This window comes from Camelina sativa, chromosome 8, assembly GCF_000633955.1.
Source record: "Camelina sativa cultivar DH55 chromosome 8, Cs, whole genome shotgun sequence".
Lineage (NCBI taxonomy): Eukaryota > Viridiplantae > Streptophyta > Magnoliopsida > Brassicales > Brassicaceae > Camelina > Camelina sativa.
Genome location: NC_025692.1, coordinates 8,774,511 through 8,796,319, shown reverse-complemented (window position 1 = coordinate 8,796,319; position 21,809 = coordinate 8,774,511). Strand labels below are relative to the sequence as shown.

Below are 21,809 nucleotides of genomic sequence, written 5' to 3'. Positions count from 1 at the left end.
ATTGGCTAAATCTGCAAATAGAAATTTCGAAAGAGTTGACATTTGTTCATAGAATGAATAGATTGACAAATTTTAAAATTTTTATCCTTTATTTCCAACATTCCGTTAAAATTATGAGCTAACTTGGAAAGTATAATAAAAACTAAAACATTGATAATATCGAAAAATTAAAGAACAATGTACTATGTTTGAGATTTTCAAACCAAAAAAATATAGTTTCTCTATCTAATGGTTTCGTTTTGTTAATCTACGAAAAATGCCCAAAACGTACGTTCAAAAATATATAAAAAAACCTCTCTTTGTTTGTTCATATTCTAAATATTTGATTTTAATTTTTTTATTTCCAAAAATTTACTTGTAGTCGATGTTAATGATGTAGCTGACGTTTGTTTATTTTGGTCTTGCACACAATAAAAATTTAATGGAATGTGTTGTTGTTTCTATCAAAAGATATCAAAATTAAGAATAACAAAAAGTTGTGTAAAATCAAAACTAGAATGTTCTAACAGGGGTCGCAGTTGTAGGAAGAGCAAAGGATCTGGCCTGAAATGGAGGCAGTCATCGCCATCAACCTCGCATAATAGTTGGCTGCTACAATCGGAGTCCGGCGAAAGAAGTTAGTCCTCTTAATACACACCTCAATATACCTAAGTGCTTATTTTTGCTGTGCCTTCATTGACACGTAATCACGTTCATACATGGACGCATAAGCACTCTGAAGACGAGAAACCACGGCGTTGTACGCGATCTTGCAAGCGGAGAAAACAGCTTTGTCCCGAGAATCTCTTGTATTTGGGAGAAGATAGTCTTGGATTTGAGAAACCGTCTCCAGAGCATAGGTCAGAGCTCTTTTTGTCGTCACTTTTGTTATGGTATCGATGTCTGCGTGGGACGAGTCAAGTGTGACGTGACAATCGATTTACACTCATTGAAGTTGACTGTTTGGCTACAGATTATGTCGATTACAGACTTTGTTGGCCGATCAGGATCCACTGTTGAGGAAGAAGGTAACTGTGAAATCAAGATCGTCACAAGAGTAGTGATGATCACATTCGTATTCATATTGAGAGCCATTTTGGTGTGTGGTATATAACTATATATATGTGCTTAAGAAACCATACAAAAAGCTTGTAAATTTATACTCGGATTACTTTACATTTTGAGTGTGATAACTTAAATTGAAATCAATAATACTAACGTTCAAGTTATACTTGATTAATTTTCTTATCTATATAAACAATTTGCATAAATTTGAAACAATAAATTACGGTCAATGGTACTTGACCAAAAAAAAGAGTTCTGGTCAATGTTATTATACCAAAACCAAAAGATTCAGTCAACGATTAAATGAATCGGATTAATGTTATAAAATCCATAATTTTATTTTAATTAAGATTTTTGTAAAATCTACAGTTTAAAGAATTTTCTTACGGTTACGGAAATAAAAGGAGAAAAAATTAAAAATTTAAAACCATAATCTTTTATTTATGATTTTGTGAAAAATGATGTGGTGTATCATTTATATCTAAATGCCCACACCTATTTTAATTTGTTGTTAGCTTTTAGTAGCACAACATTGTTTGCTTAATAAACTACATAATATTCGATTAAAAAGTTTAAAAAAAAAAAACATAAATATGTGGTATTTTAAATGGCTGAAACATTATAGTTAATCACAGTACAATATTTAAGAGTTGCAATAAGTCAATAACGTATCAGCAACAATTTTTTCTTTTCATGAGATCAGGTATAAATTAGTAAAATCTTTTATCATACAATGATACAAGAGTCCTAGAATACGGTGGTCTTAGAGTACTTCAAAACGAACTCTTCATTGTTACAGTAATTAAGTAAAACTGTATAAACCTGAATCAACAGTTTTGGGAACCTGCTTGAGAAGTAACTCTCAAACCCGTCAGGTACACTCCCAAGTAGTTCTTGTAATTCTTTAGGCAGCTCTCTATAGTGATTCAGTTTGTTCCTTATGACCCTTAACAAATCACGGATGCTGTCAAACTTGTACCGCCTGTAACGCCCGATATTGTCTAAGAATATGCTATCCAATTTCTCATCCCACCGCCCGTTTAATGTAACCGCTGCTGTGCTTTCGAGTGCAGCCAGGAGCTGTGAGCCTTCTTCTCGGTTTTCCAGTTCGACCCTATCGCTTGCATCCCGGAGGAAAGACAGTCTCATGTCTGAGTTCCAGAACAATGGGTGATGCAGCACTTCTTGTGCTCTCGGTCTGCACTTTCAAAATATTGAAAATATAAATGCTAGTTTTGATAACAATAGTATCAACCAAAAGTGTCATCCGTACCTCAAATTTGGATCCGGGTGCAGGAGACCAGAGAGAAGATGAACAGCTTCTGGAAGACTCTCGATCAAGAAAAGATCTTTCCGATCATTTACAACGTTTATGTCCCTCTCATAGTTGTCTCCATAAGGATGTTTACCTCCAGTCATACAGAAAAACAGAACACACCCTAAACTGAAGAGATCAACGGCTCTTGTTTGTCGTTCATTGCGGAGTTGTTCAGGTGCTTGCCAACCAGAACTTCCAGAACCTATCATTAAAAACAACAATCAAATATGAGAAGAATATATCATTTTTATGTTTCCCTTGTTACATTGTATCATCTAAACTTACCAGTTGAATTTCTAGTGAGGGCACTATTGTCGGCTGGCAAGTGCTTGCTAATACCCATATCTGATAACTTTGCACATACAGATGAGTTCTTGACAATCAATACATTTTGGGGCTTTAGATCTCGATGTACAATCCCGATATCATGCAAATGAACTAGACCAGCAATTATATCACTGTAACACAAACATACAAAGATCAGAAAGATGTGTGCAACCTTTGATAATAAGTGTCAAAGATGAGAAACTAAACAAACCTCATTAACTTCAACAAAACAGTAGACGGATGTCCATTTTCCTTCCACAGCTCAACTCCCTTGCCATTCTCGAGAATTGGGATGATCTGACTCGAATGTATACTACTTGAAGATGTTGGACTCTCAAGCAGTCCCGAGGATGCGTGGATGAGATCGTTTAAGCTACAAGCACACCGTTCTAATGAAATATAGATAAAATGTTCATCCTGGTCAACCCCATACCAGCGGACAATATTTGGATGTTTGTCCGAAGCCATGAGATTCAATATCTCCTTCTGAGCAACTTCATGATGCGTTTGTACTAGACGCTTAACCGCTACAAGACGACCCTCATAGGATCCCTCAAGCACAACAGTCCCATTGCTCCCTTTAGCAATCTCCTTGTTGGAGACACACAGTTTACCAACCCTATATCCTTCGGCCAGACTATTATTGAGGCCAGGGAAAGCAGTAAGGAACCTCTTCTCATTCTCTTCATTAGAGGAATCTTTGTTCTCTTTCTTGTGAGCAGCCTTTATAGTCCCATTTTTCTTGTGCTTTTTCTTCTTTGGTATCACGACTGGGACTTCAGAGATTTCCTTCATCCGCATGCTCTTTCTTGACCGGCAAAAGAAAATGCCGCAAACAGAAAGCATAGTAACACAAAAGCCGAAAAGTAGGACAACCAAACCAGAAAATTTGCTAGCAAAGCTTGCCTGTGTAGTGCTTCCATCAATAATATCAGTGATCTGAGAAATCACAGTCTCAGGCAAGGGAAGGGAAAGGACTTCTTCAGCCTCTTTATTACTCGGAAGTGCCAATTGATTCCCATCTCCAGGAGCCAACTGATTAGGCTTTCTATCTTGAAATGGAAGATACAATGCCTCGTCTAGAAAACCAAGTCTCGGAAACAGTGTTTCGTAGTTAACATTACGTAACTGGACCATAGGAACACTTGTAGTATACGATACCGGTAACTGGTTTTTGCCCCAAGAAGTTCTAATAGGAATACCATCTGATGAAGATAACCCACCCAGAAGTTGTACACTCTCATGATTCTGTAGTTTAGCTTCCATCTTAGCATAAGAAACACTCCACAAAACATCTCCAAACTTTGATATACACTGGATTTTAAAATCTTTCCTCTCAATGTAAACCAGGTCAGGAAGATCTTCTGATTCCTTTAACCCCGGTCCAAATAGTAATGGAGCTTCTTTAGACAAAACAATAGCCTTTTCTTTATCATTTTCAGCGAATGTATCAGAATACAACTCATCCATTCTATACCTCTTAACCAATTTCCCAGTCTTCCAATCCAAGAGAAACACAGATGTGTCTTTCTTACCTAAAACAATCCTATCCGTCGAAGTATACGGCAATGTTCCAATGAACTCCGAAGCATCCACTATCTAAAACAGCAAAAAAAGATACACACTTTCATAACATACAACTTCAGTGAGAAACTCTAACTAAAAATGAGGTTAACAAACATCATATGAAAAGACACCTTAGTTATGCGTTTGCCTTTACGCATAGAGGAATTGTAAAGTTGCCAATTCTTATCACAATCCATGTAAAAGTCATCACCAAGAGCCGAGGCACGTTCCTCATCAGTGGTGTAATGGTAATGAGGAGCTTGGTATGATGAGTATATAGGCTCATTGGTATGAAATGTCCAATCCAGCTTCTGAGAGGACATATCCACTAAAGATATAGACCCGTCTACCGTAGAAAGCAATACATAATCGGATTCTCTGTAGGAAAAAAAAAAAAAAAACACAATCTTTAGCTTGCTAACAACAACATAGTCCAAGAAACCTAAAAACACTGACTTGAAATAAATAAAAATGTCAACTTTAAGACCAATTCAAATAGATGTTGACGTTCCCAAATAGATAAGATTCAATCAAATCAAACCCATCAGATTGAAATTAGAGAGAAGAGAATGAAGTCAAAACAAAGCAGGACAATCGAAGGAAGACTAACCGATCAGGCTGAGAGATTTGATTGGAAAGAGATTTGTCATAGAACTTGGAGATTTCAGATCCCTTGAGACTGTTAGCTAATGGAGATACGAGCAGGAACAATATCAAATCAAGTAGTGCTGATCCTCTCATCGCCCTTTTTAAAATTAGAATACCATTGAAATGTTTCTTCTTGATCGAATGAATTTGCAGCTGTACCTTGAGGGGTTTATGCAGATCTAAATCTACGAGAAATCGAGGATTCTCAATATTTCGGAAACGGAACAAAATCTGATCTATTTTGGGCTTTGAGTTCCCAAACTGCTGTCGGAAATGTTACAATGTCGACGGGTCTTCTAGATTTCTTCATCTTCAAGCTCGTCGGATATGGGATAATAATAAACGTTAACCGGTCCGGTTTAACACTTTTTATATTTTTATCCTCGGTTTAAACTGGATATGTCAATTTAGTAATTTTGGTTCGGTAACATTCATGAAACTGAAATTGATATGTTATTTGAAAAATACATACTATGTTTTCATATGAATGAGATTTTAAAATCTTTTTATAAGAAATATAAAACTTTATTTTCGTATTATAGCTCATCGTCAAGTTTCCAATGGAACTAAAGAAGCATATAATGTTATTTGGGAGTATATTCGATTATTTAAGTATTCACTAATTACAATGTGGCACTTCGGTTTTTAGATGATATGAAAGTTCAAAAAAAACTATTATCAAATTTGTCTAACAAAACGATCCAAGTGCAAACAGAGATTATATAACATATCTTGCCACTCCTAAGAAAGACAACGATTCGGGTCTAGCATGCATATATATATATATCTGCCGAAGTTTGTGTAGAAGGCATCATCACTCAAACTTAACTAGTATGCGTTGAAGGCTACCAGAACCAAACCTATTTCACATGTAATTCCTAGTACCCATGACTTAACCATTGCATTGCCAATGCACCTTATAATTTAGCCACCTAGTATCTAAGTGGGTGTATTCAATTTAATATTTCAAGTAAACGTGAGATTTTAAATGATTTTGATGATTTGAGTGAAGTTAATATAATTAAATGTAAAATTCTTTTAAATCTCACCTAAAACAACGAGATTTAGATTTCTGTATTTTAAACTAAAGAAATCCTCTCAAATCTTCCAGAATACCTAAAAATCATTAAAATCTAAATTCACAAACTGTTTTGAATAACAATATATATTAAGATAGATTTTTAAATCATTAGTTTAATAAATGTGAATTTTATGAGACTTTTTAAAATCCATGATTGGATAACGTAGGTTTTGTAAATTTTACACAACTCACTTAAAATGTCAAGTTGAATACACCAATTTTTCATTTTCACAAGATATATGTTTTTTTACTACAAAATATGCGTATTTTTTTTTTTGTAACATCTGATCTTATTGATTTCAAGCGTTTGCATTACAATAATCCTCATGGAGGAAATTTATCAAACTACTCGGAACATAATAATGAAACATGAATGTATTGTTATTGGTTAGAGGATCTTTTGCTAGATGATTGGCTGCTTTGTTACCATCTCTTCCAATCCATGTAAACTTGACTTTTTCAAACTTTTCTTTCCAGAGTAAGGCTTCTCTTATCCATTTATGCATGCTAAAATTGAAAGATTGTCTGTGTAGTAGCTTTGTCAACTCGAGGCAATCTCCTTCAAAATTCACTTTACGTAGGCCTCTTATCCAACAGTGCTGCATTGCTTGAATAAGACTTTGACATTCACTCTCTAAGACATTCTGAACTTTGGATCCTTTCGCTTGACTTGCTTCCACGTAAGTTCCTGTAGAATTTCTTATAATCCATCCAGCTTGCGGTTCATTTTCGGTGTTGATAAAAGAAGCATCATAATTACATTTGAACCATGAAGTCTCCGGTTTTGTCCAGCCCTTGAATCTGCGTGATGATGGTGTTGTGTGGGTAGCATTTAGCCTTGACAAGTACGTCTCTGCATTTACCCATTCTTCAGTATCATGTCTTGCCCATTTGATTGTATAGGACCATGAATCGTGTCTTCGCTGGAAAACTAATAGGTTACGGTTTTTCTAGATTCTCCATAGAATCCAAATAGGGAGTTGACCGTTGAAACCAGTATTGTTATCCAGACTGCAGCTCAAAACTTTGTCAAGATTTTCCTCTAATGATGAATTTGCATCAAACATGCCAGCAATCAGATGTTCCCCAAAGCTCTCCATAATGACTGTGCATGATAACAATTGAAGAACAAATGGTTGGCTGTTTCTTCTGCGTGACAGCATCTTCGACATACACTTTGATTAGTTATGTGTCTCCTCCGTAGGTTTTCGCCTGTTGGTAAGATCATGTCGGATCTTACCTCAAAATATGCGTATTTACAATTTTACTTTTACCACACACCTTGGCTTATCAGTTTTCCCATTTTATAGAAAATATATAAAAAAAATATTTTTGTAATGCCCCAATAAATTTTCACATATATATGTCTAAAAGCATTTTTGGTTTATGGATTCTATTTTTGTGTCTTTGTTTTTTTTTTCTGCTGGCATATATAAATTAAAAACCAACTGTCAATTTATCTATAATAGAATCAGGGCCGGTCCTGAGGACATGCGGGCTAAGCCTATGCTTAAGGCCTCAATTTTTTTTTCTTTATGTGAAACCTCATATAGCTATATTTTGGTGTATATATGTAATGGATAATGTGTTTTATTGTATATACGTAAACCATAAAAGAGGCCACATCTTTTTACTCTTTTATATATATATATATTAATATCATATCTATATTCTTTTTTTTTATTGTTTTTAAAATAACACAAAATTCTAATTCTTAAACCTAAACAAAAAGGGAAAAAATATGATTAGGTTTATTATAAAATATTGTTTATTAGAATACCTAAACAACTGCCGTATCTAAAATTTTTCTTTCAAAACAATCATGTCAAGTTGTCTAAGGCATTATTGTGTACTTTTCATCAATTAAGTAGTTTTTGTAAGGTTTTTTTTTTTTCGCTTTGGACCACATATTTTGTTAGACCGGCCCGAATTATGGGCCAATTAGGTGTGTATAGCCAAATTATGGGTGGGAGAATACAAAATTGTTTTTCAGAAATCAAGTACACGATAATACGACTAACCCGACATTTGTTCTTTTATTTATTTATTTTTTTGAAAATTGTACAAACAAGTAGGAAAGAGGAAGAAACCAAGTTGGCTTACAAAACCCTCCGCATAGATTGTGTCGTACTGTCGTTTTTTTTTTTTTTTTTTTTTTTTTGATCAAACAGATGGTTTCTATTCATTTAAACAGAAAGCATTATAAGGAGGGGATAAAAATCCCAAAGTTTAAGATAATACAAGCATAGATTTTCTCCAAAGCCATAAGTAGTAATAAAGATAAAGATAAACATCAAGCAAGAATCCATGATAGCAATGAAACAAGTGCTAAAAAGCAGTTGGAAACAAGCAGAATCAAGGTTGCAAGACTGAACATCGTCGATGAGATCGAGAGATGCCAAGTAGGTCACAGTCAAAGGACATTGTGCCGTTGGTAGGAGAATCAGAGCCAAAGGACTCACCGGGGTGAGGAGCACTAACATAAGTAATGCCATGGCAGGGATTCGGGGTGCAAAGACTCGGATGATGGTGGAGGTGTTAAAGGTGGTGTGCTTGAAGGAGTGGTGCTTGAAGTAGTTGACTAGGCATGTCGAGGGGTGGTTGTTGGTATAGATGGCTCTAAGACCAAACACACAACCTCAGGTTGACATCAGAGTTAAGGCGCTAAAATACTTCAAAGTCTTAGGAGAAGAAAGGGTCATCATTGAAGCTAAAACCAGGGTTAGTAGGCAAGCAGTATAAAACCGTAACATACTAGGTGGATCCTCTCTGCCATGAAGATGGTGATCAAGAATTCCACACAGGATATGTAGTCGGTGAGACACTGGCAGATAAAGGACATACCTGAGCTTCGGGCTAGCGGATGGCTTCAGAGGAGAGGGAGCAATAAGGTTTACCGAAGAAACTACTAACAGGTGCAAAGACAACGTGCAAAGCCGTGACAAACCAGGTGGATCCTCTCTGCCATGGAGATGGTGATCAAGAATTCCACACAAGGTTTTAAAGCGGCGAGACACAAACAAGGAAGTAACAGACCTGAGCTTCAGGGGATAGGGTGTTTGTTGGGTTTGATGCAATATATGGTAAGTTTGGGATCCAACAGACAAATTCACAAGCTGAGCTAGAACCATAGTTCCTACAGACCCTTTGTAAATCCAAGACAAACTAGCTAGATGGGTTCTCTGATGCAGTCTTCGAACACCGAGGATAGCCAAACAAACTAGTAACAGTCTATAGGAGAACAAAGGGCTAGGTAGATAGAACCTGGGCATTTGGAGGTTTGGCAAGACCATTTGGAAAGGCAACAAGCCGAGATCGGGTCCAAAACTCATCCGCAGAAATCCGGTGGATAATGTGGATGGCCAGGAGAGTTGATTTGTGTAGCGGCAAACTGGAGAGGAGAAGTAAATCTGCTTCTCTGGTGGGTGTGGCCATGAGTCTGCTAAGCTCTCAAGGTGACATGTCTCTGAAACAAGAGTCCAATAGCGGAGGCAAGTCGCAGTTCAGAGAGATTCCCTGCCAATCATCGACTCCGACGCCATCTGGGGAGGTTCGGATGATGTTGCGGAACAGGGTTCTTCAAAGGCGGAGCACACTCTGGATCGAGAGAATTGAAGGTGTAGAGACTTTGAAGATGTAGACGGTAGGATTGGGCGAGGGTGTAAGAGGATGGGGTTCGCCGGACTCCACATCCTTCGATCTGAGAGCGAGGGCAAGCCTTCTTTGTCTGGATCTGGGTTAGTGGTCGAGGATTGATAAAGACTCAAAAGGGGAAAATAAAAGGGGAAGACAGAATTAACAAGGGAAGCAAAGGGACGCATGAGACAGCAGAGTATCAGAGCGGGTGAAAAGACCTGACGCCGGCGAGCCGAAGCTCTACCGGCGTCGGGGAGAGATGGTGAACGCGGCGTCTCGGAAATAGTGCCTGAAAGAATATTAGGGCGAACATTTACTTATTATGTTTTGTCGTACTATCGTTAGGTACAAATTTTTGGTTGATTGTTTGAATTAGGAATTTTAGCTGCGACCGAATTGCTTTTATAAATGTCCAGTTCTATATTTTAGTTAAGGGAAAAATGCCAAAAAAATCTGAAAATATTTTTATTTGGATGTTTAATACCCAATTGTTTTGGATTTGAATAAAAATACACCAAATAATAAAAATGTGTCATTTAAAATCCAAAAAAATAATAACCGTTGTTATTTTCATACCCACGATTTTTCAACAAAATTAAAATTCCAATTTTACCCTGATTATCTAATTAATTATTAATTTTTAATATAATTTTTTTGGTATGAAACGGAGGCTACACTAGTGGAGATTTCATGACACCTAATCAGAATTTGCATGGTGTCAAGCCTTCTAATTAAATAGAGAATTAGAATCTAATTATGATGGTAATTATGATGGCTAGCAGATCTAATTAAATAGAGAATCTCACGGCAATTGAAGGCAGAGACGGCGATTGAAGGTGAAAAGAAGAGAAGCGACGACGATTAGAGAGGAGGAAGAAGAGAGAAATAAGTAGATAACCGGAATTAAATCCGGTTTGTTATTGTTAACAGAAAACTAAAAAGTTTTATATCAAAAATTAATAATTAACGATAAAATTATTTTAATTTTGTATTTTAAATGACACATTTTTATTATTTGGTGTATTTTTATTCCAATCCAAAACAATTGGATATTAAACGTCCAAATAAAAATAATTTCGAATTTTTTTTGGCATATTTCCCTTTTAATTAATCATAAAATATAATATTTTTTGGTTCCTATCTATATGCGCTGTACATGAGTTTTGTCTTTAGAGCGGACAAAACTAAGGTTTGACTATACAGCAGATTGATAAATGCCCAAGATAAACTTAACGAGCAAACATTTTGTATAATTTAAGTTTTTCCTATTAAAGTAAGTTTTGGTTGATTTGAAATTCACCTAGGCAAATAAACCGACCCGAAATACCCGAACCTGACCACGACTCAAAATAACCGACTTCGACCTAAACCGATTCTGTCTAAATAACCAATTGGTTTTCGTTTTCAAATAACCTCAGGTATCGGGTATTATCCGAACCGAATCCGAGGAACCAAAGATACATGTTTATTACCCAAACAATTATACACGATATCCCTCACATTATCACATATGATTTGATTTCATCAAACTGTTTGCCACTTTGCCTTATTCTCCCTCTTCGAATCCTGGATAACCACACTGTTTGATATGTTATTTTACCTTGGCCTCTTCTCCGTTACTCAGACCTATGGTATGCGTCATATCTCCTTGGTGATAGTTTTTGAAGATTTTTAGTGGAACTTATGATTTGTGTGATAACATTTGTTCTTCTATGCTACATTTTAGGGTAGTTTGTGATGCAGCGTGATTTCTATGTTGGTTGCTTTGTGTTCATCATAGAACAGCTAGTAGATTAGAAACAAAACCATTCCTTTGTTGTTGCTATCGGTTGCAGGTTTGCTTTGGTTCATTATTGATTCTTTATGTTTGAAATTAGAAACGAAACCATTCCTTTGTTGTTGCTATCGGTTGCAGGGTTTGTTAGTTATGTTTTATGAACTTATGATTTTAAGAAACTACAACAAATATATGATTTTTAGTTTTATATCTTTAAAGAGAAACAATTTTTTTTGGTTTGTGAAAGTTCTTTGGTTCGTTAAGTGATGTTGTTGCGGAGAGAAACAATTTTTCTTGATTCGTTTGGTTCTTTCTTCTTTGTTTTGTTCATAGGTGTTTCTTCTCCTCTTTCTTCGTTGTTTTGTTAATTAAGAATGTTGTATGTTGGATCGGTTGTATTGTTGAAACAATTTTTTTTTTGCTTTGGAGATTTTGGGGTTTTCTTGTATATTGGATCGGTTGTAATGTGATATAATGTTGAGATTTTGGGGTTTCTTGTATATCGGACCGAATGTAATGATGAGTGATGTTGTTGCGGAGCTGTTATCATACATGTTTTAATCCGATTATCTTTGAAATGTTGTAGATGGATTCTTCGAACAACCACAATGACAAGGAGAAGGACAAGGAGATAGGTGTAAGACTCCTCCGCCAACTGATAAAAGCAAAGGGAAGAGGAAAGAAGCTCCACGAGGTGATGATGGTGGTAAACCTAAGAAGGTACCTGCTTAATGGTCTGAAGTGTGGAAGCATTTCACGAGACAAAAGAAGGATCCGAATATGGGTGATTGTCACTATTGCAAGAAGTCATTTGTATGTCCAACTAAACAAGGGACTTCAAACTTGAAGAAGCATTTGGATATATGTAAGCCGTACAAGGCATGGGTTGGGCGTCAGACACAAGCTGTTATTAATAATGAGGGAAAGCTGCAAGATGGAAGAATAACAGAGAGTGTCTTCAGAGAGGCTTCAAATGAAATGATTGTTTTGGCAGAATTGCCACTTACCTTTATTGAGTGTCTGGCATGGAAACACTTCTGCAACAAGTGTAATTTATTCAAGCCTCATTCAAGAAAAACAGCTCGTAGAGATATAATTCAGATGTATGTGGCCAGGAAAGCATCTTTGAAGGCTTGGTTATCTTCTCAGCAGCATAGAGTGTCTCTTACTACTGACATATAGACTGCTAATGTTACACGAGCTAGTTACATGGTGATCACTGTGCATTTTGTGGATGCAGAATGGCGCTTAAGGAAGTTGATTCTTGGATTTAAGTATATCACAGATCACAAGAGCAACACAATATCAAAGGTTTTACTTGAATGTCTGGCTGATTGGGGCATAAAGAAGTTATTCACCATCACAGTCGACAATGCAACTGCCAACAGTACTGGATTAAATAAGTTTGTTGAAGAGTTTAAGTTATTGAGGCCTGATTCTTTAGTGTTAGATGGGACTTACTTGCACATGAGGTGGTGTGCTCATATCATCAACTTGATTGTTAGGGATGGTTTGTTAGAAGTGGGTGATAATGTGGCAGCTGTTCGCAATGGAGTGTAGTATGTTCGGTCTTCAGGTCCAAGATGTGACTCATTTGAGCAAAAGGTTGTTTCAGGGAAGATGACTAAGGGAGTTTGCCAATGGATATGAAGACAAGGTGAAATTCTACATACTTGATGTTGACAAGAGCCATGAAGTTTAGGTTGGCTTTCTAGAAGATGGAGGATGAAGACAAGTTATATAATGACTACTTTATGGAACTTGAAGGGCAATAGAGAGGTTAGTGAAGTTTCTTGGCTTGTTCTATACTGCTACTTTGGTTGTCTCAGCTTCGACTAAGACTTGTTCGTACAAGTGTTATGGTGAAATTGTCACTATAGAGAAGAATCTCACGATTTTGAGCAATAGTTATGATAGTGAACTTAGCAAAATGGCGACTGAAATGAGATAGAAATATACTAAGTATTGGGAAGGGATCAAGAATATTAACAAGATGTTGATTGTTGCTAGTGTGTTCGACCCTAGACAGAAAATGCAGTTTGCTAAGATGTGCTTTGACAAACTCTATGGAAAAGATAGTCAAGAAGCTAAGGGTATGTGCACATCTATTCATGATGTCATGAAGGATATGTTCAAGGAGTATAGTGTCAACCACAAAGGATCAAGCACACAATCATCTCAATCGATTCCATCTTCTTCTGGTGCTACACAAGATCGGTTTATATTTGAATCAGTTTAAAGTGACTTTGCAGAAGAAATCTCCGAGTTTGAAAGGATGGACAATGCTTACACTGAAATGGTCAAGGAAAATGGACTTGATGAAACAAAGGATGAGTTAGATATTTATCTCAAAGATGCTATAGAGACTCCTAAAACCCTTCCTCGAATAGAATGGGATGTTTTGTCTTGGTGGAAACTCAAGAGTCAGAAGTTCCTTGTTTTATCTCAAATTGCAAAGGATGTTCTTAAAATGCAAGTGTCCCCTGTTGCCTCTGAAAGCGCTTTCAGCACTAGTGGTCGAATCATTGAGCCTCATAGGAGCTGTTTAACTCATTACATGGTGGAGGTGTTGATGTGCACTAAGCAATGGATGAAACAAGATATGAAGATTAATGAAAAATATTTCCTTGCAAACTCAGAGATCCTTGTTGATATTGAACTATTTGCTTTTCTTCAGAAAGTTAAGTTTTACATTTATGTTTAACTTTTTACTTTTTTGTAAAGGTTAAGTAACATTTGTTGTTGTTTGTTTTCAGAGTTTCAAAATTAAAACAACTAGGACTCGACCCGAAATAGGAGACATTATACTCGACTATAAGGTAACTTCATTTCTGTCATATTTTTGTTCTTTCAAATGAGTTCTAGTTTTACAAATGTTTGGTCTGATGTAACAGGTAATGATCTATGCTGCTGGGAATGATTCTTCTTTCTTTGTTTCTTTCACTTTATCAGTTTATCACTCTATCAGTTTCATTTGTTTAAGATTTTAAGTCATGCTTTTCTTTGTTGGGATGCTTATTTTGCTACTTTGGTTGGTGTTTGACTTGTTTTACGATTAAAAGGCTCAAAACATGGTTTCATTTATGTTTTAGTTCATTGTTTCTTATCGAATTTTTTAGATTATACAACTGTTTTTACAGGTATATTTCAGGTTTTTCAGGTTTTTGTGGGTACTTTAGATAGATTCGAGTAGGTACTACCCATAACCGAATATATTTCAGAAATATTTCAGGTTTCTTAAAGTCAATACCCAAATTACCCGAACCCAAAAAGAACCGAACCTGAACCCAACCTGAAATTATATGAACACCTGTTCGGATCTTATATCAGTAAACCCGAAAAACCCGAACCTAACCCCGACCCGAACACCAAATGCCCAAGCCTAATGTGAATTCTGAAACTTATCAAAACTTAATGAAAACATTGATTATAGAATTATCAATTATTTATATTCTTTGATTATATATGCTAGAATTATCGTAAATGTTTCTCCTTAAACACGTAGAGAATCTATATATATCTAAGAAAAAATATCCTGGATAAGAGGACAACTTAATAACTTAAATAACCACTATAAGAAATCTAACCGAAGACGTCACTTTATTAATATCGGTTTATCAAATGACGCTAAAAGTTAGAGATGATTTCTAAATTCATATGAAATTGTAAATTTTAAAAATCAAAATACATGGATTTTGAAATAACATGTTTTATCTTTAGATTTGAATCCTTCTATTTTACACTTTCAAATCCATACAAATCCATTTAAAACATACGGTGGATTTTGAAATTCAAAAACAAAACATTAAATGAATAACATGGGATTTTAACAAGTATTTGTAAATCATAGAACCAATAACATGTTAACAGAGATTTTAGGAAAAAGCTTGTCTCATTCATTAGACATAATAGAGTATATATAGGGGATACAACTTGGTGAACAAGCATTAGGTTTTAACCTAATAGATTTCTAATGGGCCTCTAATGGGCATCCACTAATCATACATAAATGTCCATTGTAAAAGAATATAAGTAAATGCGCGTAAGATGCTGCCTCGTTAAAAACTTTACCAGGAAAACCCAGTGGGAAAAACCATGGTTAAGGGAAAAAGAGTGCAGCGGGCTTTTACTCCCTCTCTTGAAATCTTCGAGATGACCGAACTAGTATGATGAAGTAGCTTCTTGAAAATAGTGGTTGGAAACGCCTTGGTAAATGGTTCGCCAAATTTTCACTTGAACAAATTTGTAGGACATGTATATCACCGTACATCACCATTCTTCTGTAGGATATTGGTCTATGTAATGACTCATCTTGATCATTATTTTCGTGTCTCACGATCTCATCAATGTATGTCAAAGACTTTGAAAATGATAGTCTTTCACCATTGGAATCATAATATTCTTTTTTAGGTGTTTATCTTTCGCGTGTTCTTTTGTTGTCTCGTTAAAAACCTTTAATGGAAAAACCCAATGGGATAAAAACCAAGATAAGGGAAAAAGAGTACAACCACGCTTATGATCATATTTCTCCCCCTGAAAGCATCATCTTCAGGTTATATATTATGATCATATATATCAGCTTTCTGAACTGTTATAAACAGCGCTTTCAGGTACAAACTCATATGATCATCATACATTTACTGGGTCATTGAACTTCAATTCATTTGAACCCCTTTCATATAGAAGATCTATTTGAACTTTAAGCCCAAATCTTCTTTTACATACAATCGTCCAAATAATCATATTGTACATAGGAGTTATTCTAACTCTCCTTGTAAAACTTTCTCTTTCAACTCTTCTTCTTAGTATGGTACTTCAAGACCATTTTCTATGTAAGATACTTTTATCAATATACTTTACACTTGTTCTTGTACCTTTCTCTTAACAAGAACCACTTGTAATTGCAGAAGAGATAAGGGACACACAATTTTTCTTTTAACGAGGTTCAGCAAATATCTACGTCCTCAAACTTTGTTAAAAATACTTCAATCTCAGATTCACACAACCCTAAGATTTTCTCCTAGATTGTTTCTGATCTATTTTCAACCTACTATGAGATCCCAAAGATCAACAACAATGATCTCAACCCATGATTCTCTCACAGAGATAAATTTTCACCATTTTCTCCTCAAAGGTGTCAAAAGTCTACAATTTTTTTTTAGGACGGCTAGGGTTAGAGACTCATGCTGATAACGTGTTAACATAGATTTTAGGGAAAAGCTTGCCTCATTCATTAGACATAATAGAGTATATGTAGGGGATACAACTTGGTGAACAAGCATTATGTTTTAACCTAATATATTTGTAATGGGCCTCTAATGGGCATCCACTAATCATACATAACATAACACATAATTTTGATAAGTATTTTAAAATCAATGATTGAATAACACATGATTTTTTTTTTGGATTTCCAAATCCATTAAAATCATAGAACCAATAACCCCCTAAAATAAAAAGGATATTAGCGTCATTTGTAAAACCGACGGAAATTATTAAAATTTAAATGACAATAAAAGAATTATGTTTAACGGTAAAAGAAAAAAGGATTAGTGATATTTGTGTTTTCGACAATGTTTTCACGCCTGGCCTGGACCGGCCCGTCCAACCGGTTAACCCGCGACCCGGAGACTTTACCGGTCTGGGTATAGTGCTAATAACCGGTAGTAATAAAACCGGCAAAACCCAAAAAAAACCGGTATTAACCCACGACCCGATTAACTGGTTGACCCGACCGGTTAGCGGTTCAAAAAAATCTACTTGATTTTTGAAAAAATGTATAGAGATTCACAGTTTCATTTACTTTTAGAACCTTTTATTCGTTTAAAGCTTAGACGGTAACACATGACTCAAGACACAACTCTCATCTTCAACTTCTTTGTCATCTCCCGAACTTTGCGTAAGAATAGTTGGTTATTTTTGAAGATGTTTTATTAATATTCTTTATTTTTTAATTTGGATTTAAAATTTTTAATCATTTTATTATTATTATTAAACTTTAGACTTTGTTAAACATGATATTCTTTTTATTATATTTTTAAAAATATTTATTTTATATAAATACAATAAACATATTTTACTCCATTGACCCGTGGTCGAACCCGGTTGACCCGATGATCCGAGAGCTAGTCCGGTTCACAATCTGGATCGGATTTCAAAACATTGGTTTTCGGGAAAAACACACGATGGTGACGCCGATAACGATGACGATGACGACGGGCCTGTTCGTTTGCCTGTCGCTAGCAACAGAAACCAGCGACAGCGACAGAAAGTTGTTCGTTTGCCTGTCGCTGGTTCAGCGACCAGTCGCAGCGACTGTCACCAGCGATCAGCAACTGTCACCAGCGATCAACGATTGTAATTTTCAGTAGCTAAAATTTTCAGCGATCATCAGCGATCAGTCGCTGGATCCAGCGACGGGCAAACGAACAACATAGCGATAAAAAAAATAAAAAAATAAAAATTGATATATTTAAATATGATCAAAATTAAAGTTAATTAAATAAAAATATAATTACATATATTTATTAAATTTAAACTAAATCTATTTAAATAAAATAAAAAATTAATTTGAATATATTTAAATAAAATTCTAAAAAAATTAGTTATAAACAAATTAAATTTAACAATATTAAAAGGGAAATTCTCAAAAATAGCATCAATTTAAGTTTTTGTTCCAAAATTAGCACACAATCTTAATTATTCTAAATATAGCACAATTTTAATTTTGGGGGAAATTACCTAAATTAGGGATGTTAAAATGGGACTACCCTGCCCATTTAAGCCCTGCCCGTTTTGGACCCGTTTATACCCTGCTCGTTTAGACCCTGTACCCGTTTAGACCCTGCCCATTTATCTGGCCCGTTTAGACCCGTTTAGATGGAATTTTTTTTGATTTTTTACTTAAGATTGCTTTTTTACTAGAGATTGTAATCAGAGAACAACAAAAGAAAACAGAAACGAAAACATTATATATCAAAGAAACGAAATACGAATTCATACTTGTATGATACAACAAAACAGAACAAAACCCACTAGTACCAAACAAACCAATTCAATGACGAAGCCAAAACAAAACAGAACAAGACCACACCAGAAGCAACATATTCAATGCATGATAGAATCTCCTGATCTTTAACATTCTTCTGAAGTACATGTTGTTGTGCCAATGTCGTAGTTGTTCTCTATGTTACCTGTTAAAGTTAAGAGTTTTATGGAAAATAGTTTTATGTAAAAGTTAAAGTTCACTTATTAAGGAAAATAGTATTATGTAAAAGTTAAGAGTTTAGTTACCTTCATAATCTGCAAAACCACGTAACCAATTACGGGTACAGAGCAAAGCTTGAACGTTCTTTGGAAGCAAACAGTTTCTGTAAGGAGTTATGACCCGAGATCCAATACTAAAGGCTGATTCAGATGCTACCGTGGTGATGGGAATACTTAGTATTTCACAAGCCAAAGAGGCTAATTCCCCAAGTCGATGCTGGTTGTCCTTCCAAAAGGACAAAACATCCAATTTTGGAAAAGACTTTCTCTCCAATCTTGGCTCTTCTAAATAGATATCCAGATGTGTCTTTGTCTTGCCTACTCCAACTCCGATGCTTTTTTCAAGCTCAAAAAGATCCTACAGAAAAGAAGCAACACAAGCAACATAAACAACAAAAGCAACATAAGCAACATAAGCAACATAAGCAACACAAGCAACATAAACAACAAAAGCAACATTCTTACATTGTCATAATCATCATCAAGTGGAGATTCATTGACCCAATCATGCGGATTTGGAGTTACAGAAATACTTGAAGAACAAGTCCTAGACTTAGCCTTATAATCTTCATAGAGCATCTCCAAATTGTCTTTAAGCTTTTTGATTTTCGATGCAGAAGTAGTTGGATCAACTCTTTCATAAGCTACTTCAAGCATTTGCAGTTTCATTCTTGGGTCTAAAACAGCTCCCATTGCCAAAATAAGACTATAATCCTCCCAATACTTGGTAAACATAATCTGCATATCCTGAGCCAGTTTTGCCACATCTTCATCATCACAAGATGCAAATTTCCTCAGCAACAGTTCAATTCTCCACACTTGTGTAAAATAGACATTAGAAGTAGGATACTTAGAACCTGAAAAGTGTGTCGTGATATCACTAAACGGCTTCAACAACTCACAGATTTTCTCTCCACGATTCCATTCATCATCAGAAGGCAAAGTCTTGTAGTTGCTGTCAAACCACTTCAAGCTGACAAATGCTTCCTTAAACTTCAAAGCTCTTACAAGCATCTCATATGTGGAGTTCCATCTGGTAGGAACATCCTGTGATAACCCTGCTCCACTCTTAATCTTTACTCTCTCAACACATGCAGCAAAAGCGTCTCTCCTCTTTGAAGATGCTTTAACATATATCACACTCTCTCTGATGTTGTGCAGAACATCTTTTGCTAGATCTAAACCTTTCTTCACTATCAGATTAAGAATATGGCACAACATCTAACATGCATAAATTTCCCATCACATAATAAACCACATAAATAAAAAAAAATAAAAATAAAAATTAATAAAAAATTACCTAAATAAATAAAAAAAATTAAAATTAAAAGGAAGGGGAAAACACATCAATCGTCTATGCTCAAAACCTTAAAAATTCCAGTTGAATTAGAGAGGCTCGGAGGAGAAGGAGACAGAGCAACGGAGTGTACGTATGGGGAAGAAGCAAGGAGAGAGAGGCAAAGCTTTGATTTTGAGGAATGATGTAACGACTGAAATCGGAGATGATGATGATGCCACCGACGCTTCTTTCTTGCTGTAACGCTTTTCAATCTCAGATTTTAAACTCACGGTAAAATCAATATTTTGGATTCTCGACGTGAAGCTCGATTCTGGATTCGATTCGTAAGTGTTATTGATTTGTCCGGTTGAAACCTATGTTGTGATTAACTTGCTTTTCTCATTTTCAAAAGTGTCAGAATTTTAGTAGATTGGATGATTTGTGATTTGGGTCTCTCAATTTCCAAACTGCTCTTCTTTTCCACATTTTCTATGTTCATTGGATTTAAGGAGTACTAGATTCGTTAAGTTTAGTTTAGTTTTTACTTGAGAAGTGATGGTTCTATAGTGGAGAGGCCACTGATTCCTTCTAAAATGGTCCTATAATATGTTTAGTCTAAGAGCCCTTGGTAGCATATTAACGCATTTAACACGTTGGATAATGTTATAGCAGGGAGAGACATTCTCTGTTGACATACATTGTGCAAGGTGCCCGCCGAGACAGTTCATGGCTTTATACTATGTCTTCTTTGCATCTGGTTTCAGGGTTCATGACCAACGTTAACAAGCTTTTTTTCTTGTGTTTTGTTAAATATCTAAGATTCACATTAAGCTGCACGGTAAGCTAGATTTCAATAAATCCATCCCTTGCATCATGGATCTTCAATTTAGATATTTATATCTATTTTTGTTGAAAGTGTTCTGGTTATCTATGCCTAACGTGTCCGTGGACGTATTGCTTTGCTTTTCTGTCATTGCTGATTAGCTATTTATGCTTGTTTCTTTTTCCCTATCTCGTTTTCAATAGAAACTATATCTTTCCTTTAACGGTTCATCTTCTTGACGTGACTTTGTTTCTCATTACAGTCAACAAAGAGTATTTGCGGTTCAACTATTTGAGTTACACAGACTGATTAAGGTAAAGTCATTCAGAAACTTCTCCTATGTTTCAGTAAATATTTGTTTATTTTATAGCTGAAACAGACGTATTCAACTGTGCTTTAATTCTGTAATAATCAGGTTCAAAAACTTATTGCTGCATCACCGGATATTCAATTGTTAATAATCTCACCCACTGAGATTTTTGAAAGTTTTTATGAAGGATTTCATGAAATTCAGGAAAGGTTATTTCAACTTCAGGAAGATCTCCATCTGTCTCTAGGTGTCCACTGCCCTCATAAACAGAACAAAACAATTTTACATCAAATTTAAATTATAAACTTATCCGTTTTCACCCAAATAAAAGATCTCATTTATTTTATCAGACGAATAAACTCTCCAACTTTGCGTTCACTTGACTAAATTAATTGTTAGTCTAATTTAACATTTTGTGATAGTGTGTTAATTTGAATAAGGTAATGCCAAACTATCTAAAAACTCATGAAAGTTTATGTATTAATTCTCGAAGGAGTCGAATACGTTATGGGTATTTCAGTATCATCATAATAATTATACTAAATCAAATATATTTTACTTAACTATTTACGTAATTGTTTTTCAACTTTCACCATTTTGACTCATTTTTGTTTTTGTTTTTGTTTCATGGCTAATTTTGTTTTGGTCATCTACTACATCATTAGACTCAACCAACGGTCGAAGACCAGATAATATAAACACATTGGGAAATTTTTACTAATAATAGATCGAAG

The 21,809-nt window shown here is 35.3% G+C and overlaps 1 protein-coding gene and 1 pseudogene across 1 annotated transcript; both read right to left on the bottom strand.

Annotated features, from left to right (window-relative positions):
- On the bottom strand, nt 503–1,074 carry LOC104709337 (annotated as a pseudogene).
- On the bottom strand, nt 1,753–5,211 carry LOC104706751 (serine/threonine-protein kinase/endoribonuclease IRE1b). Its single transcript, XM_010422966.2, has 6 exons — nt 4,866–5,211; nt 4,387–4,633; nt 2,901–4,288; nt 2,648–2,820; nt 2,318–2,564; nt 1,753–2,242 (listed from the first exon to the last, which is right to left on the bottom strand). Exons 1-6 carry the CDS (start codon nt 4,994–4,996, stop codon nt 1,792–1,794), a joined length of 2,637 nt encoding a protein of 878 aa, XP_010421268.1. The 5' UTR covers nt 4,997–5,211; the 3' UTR covers nt 1,753–1,791.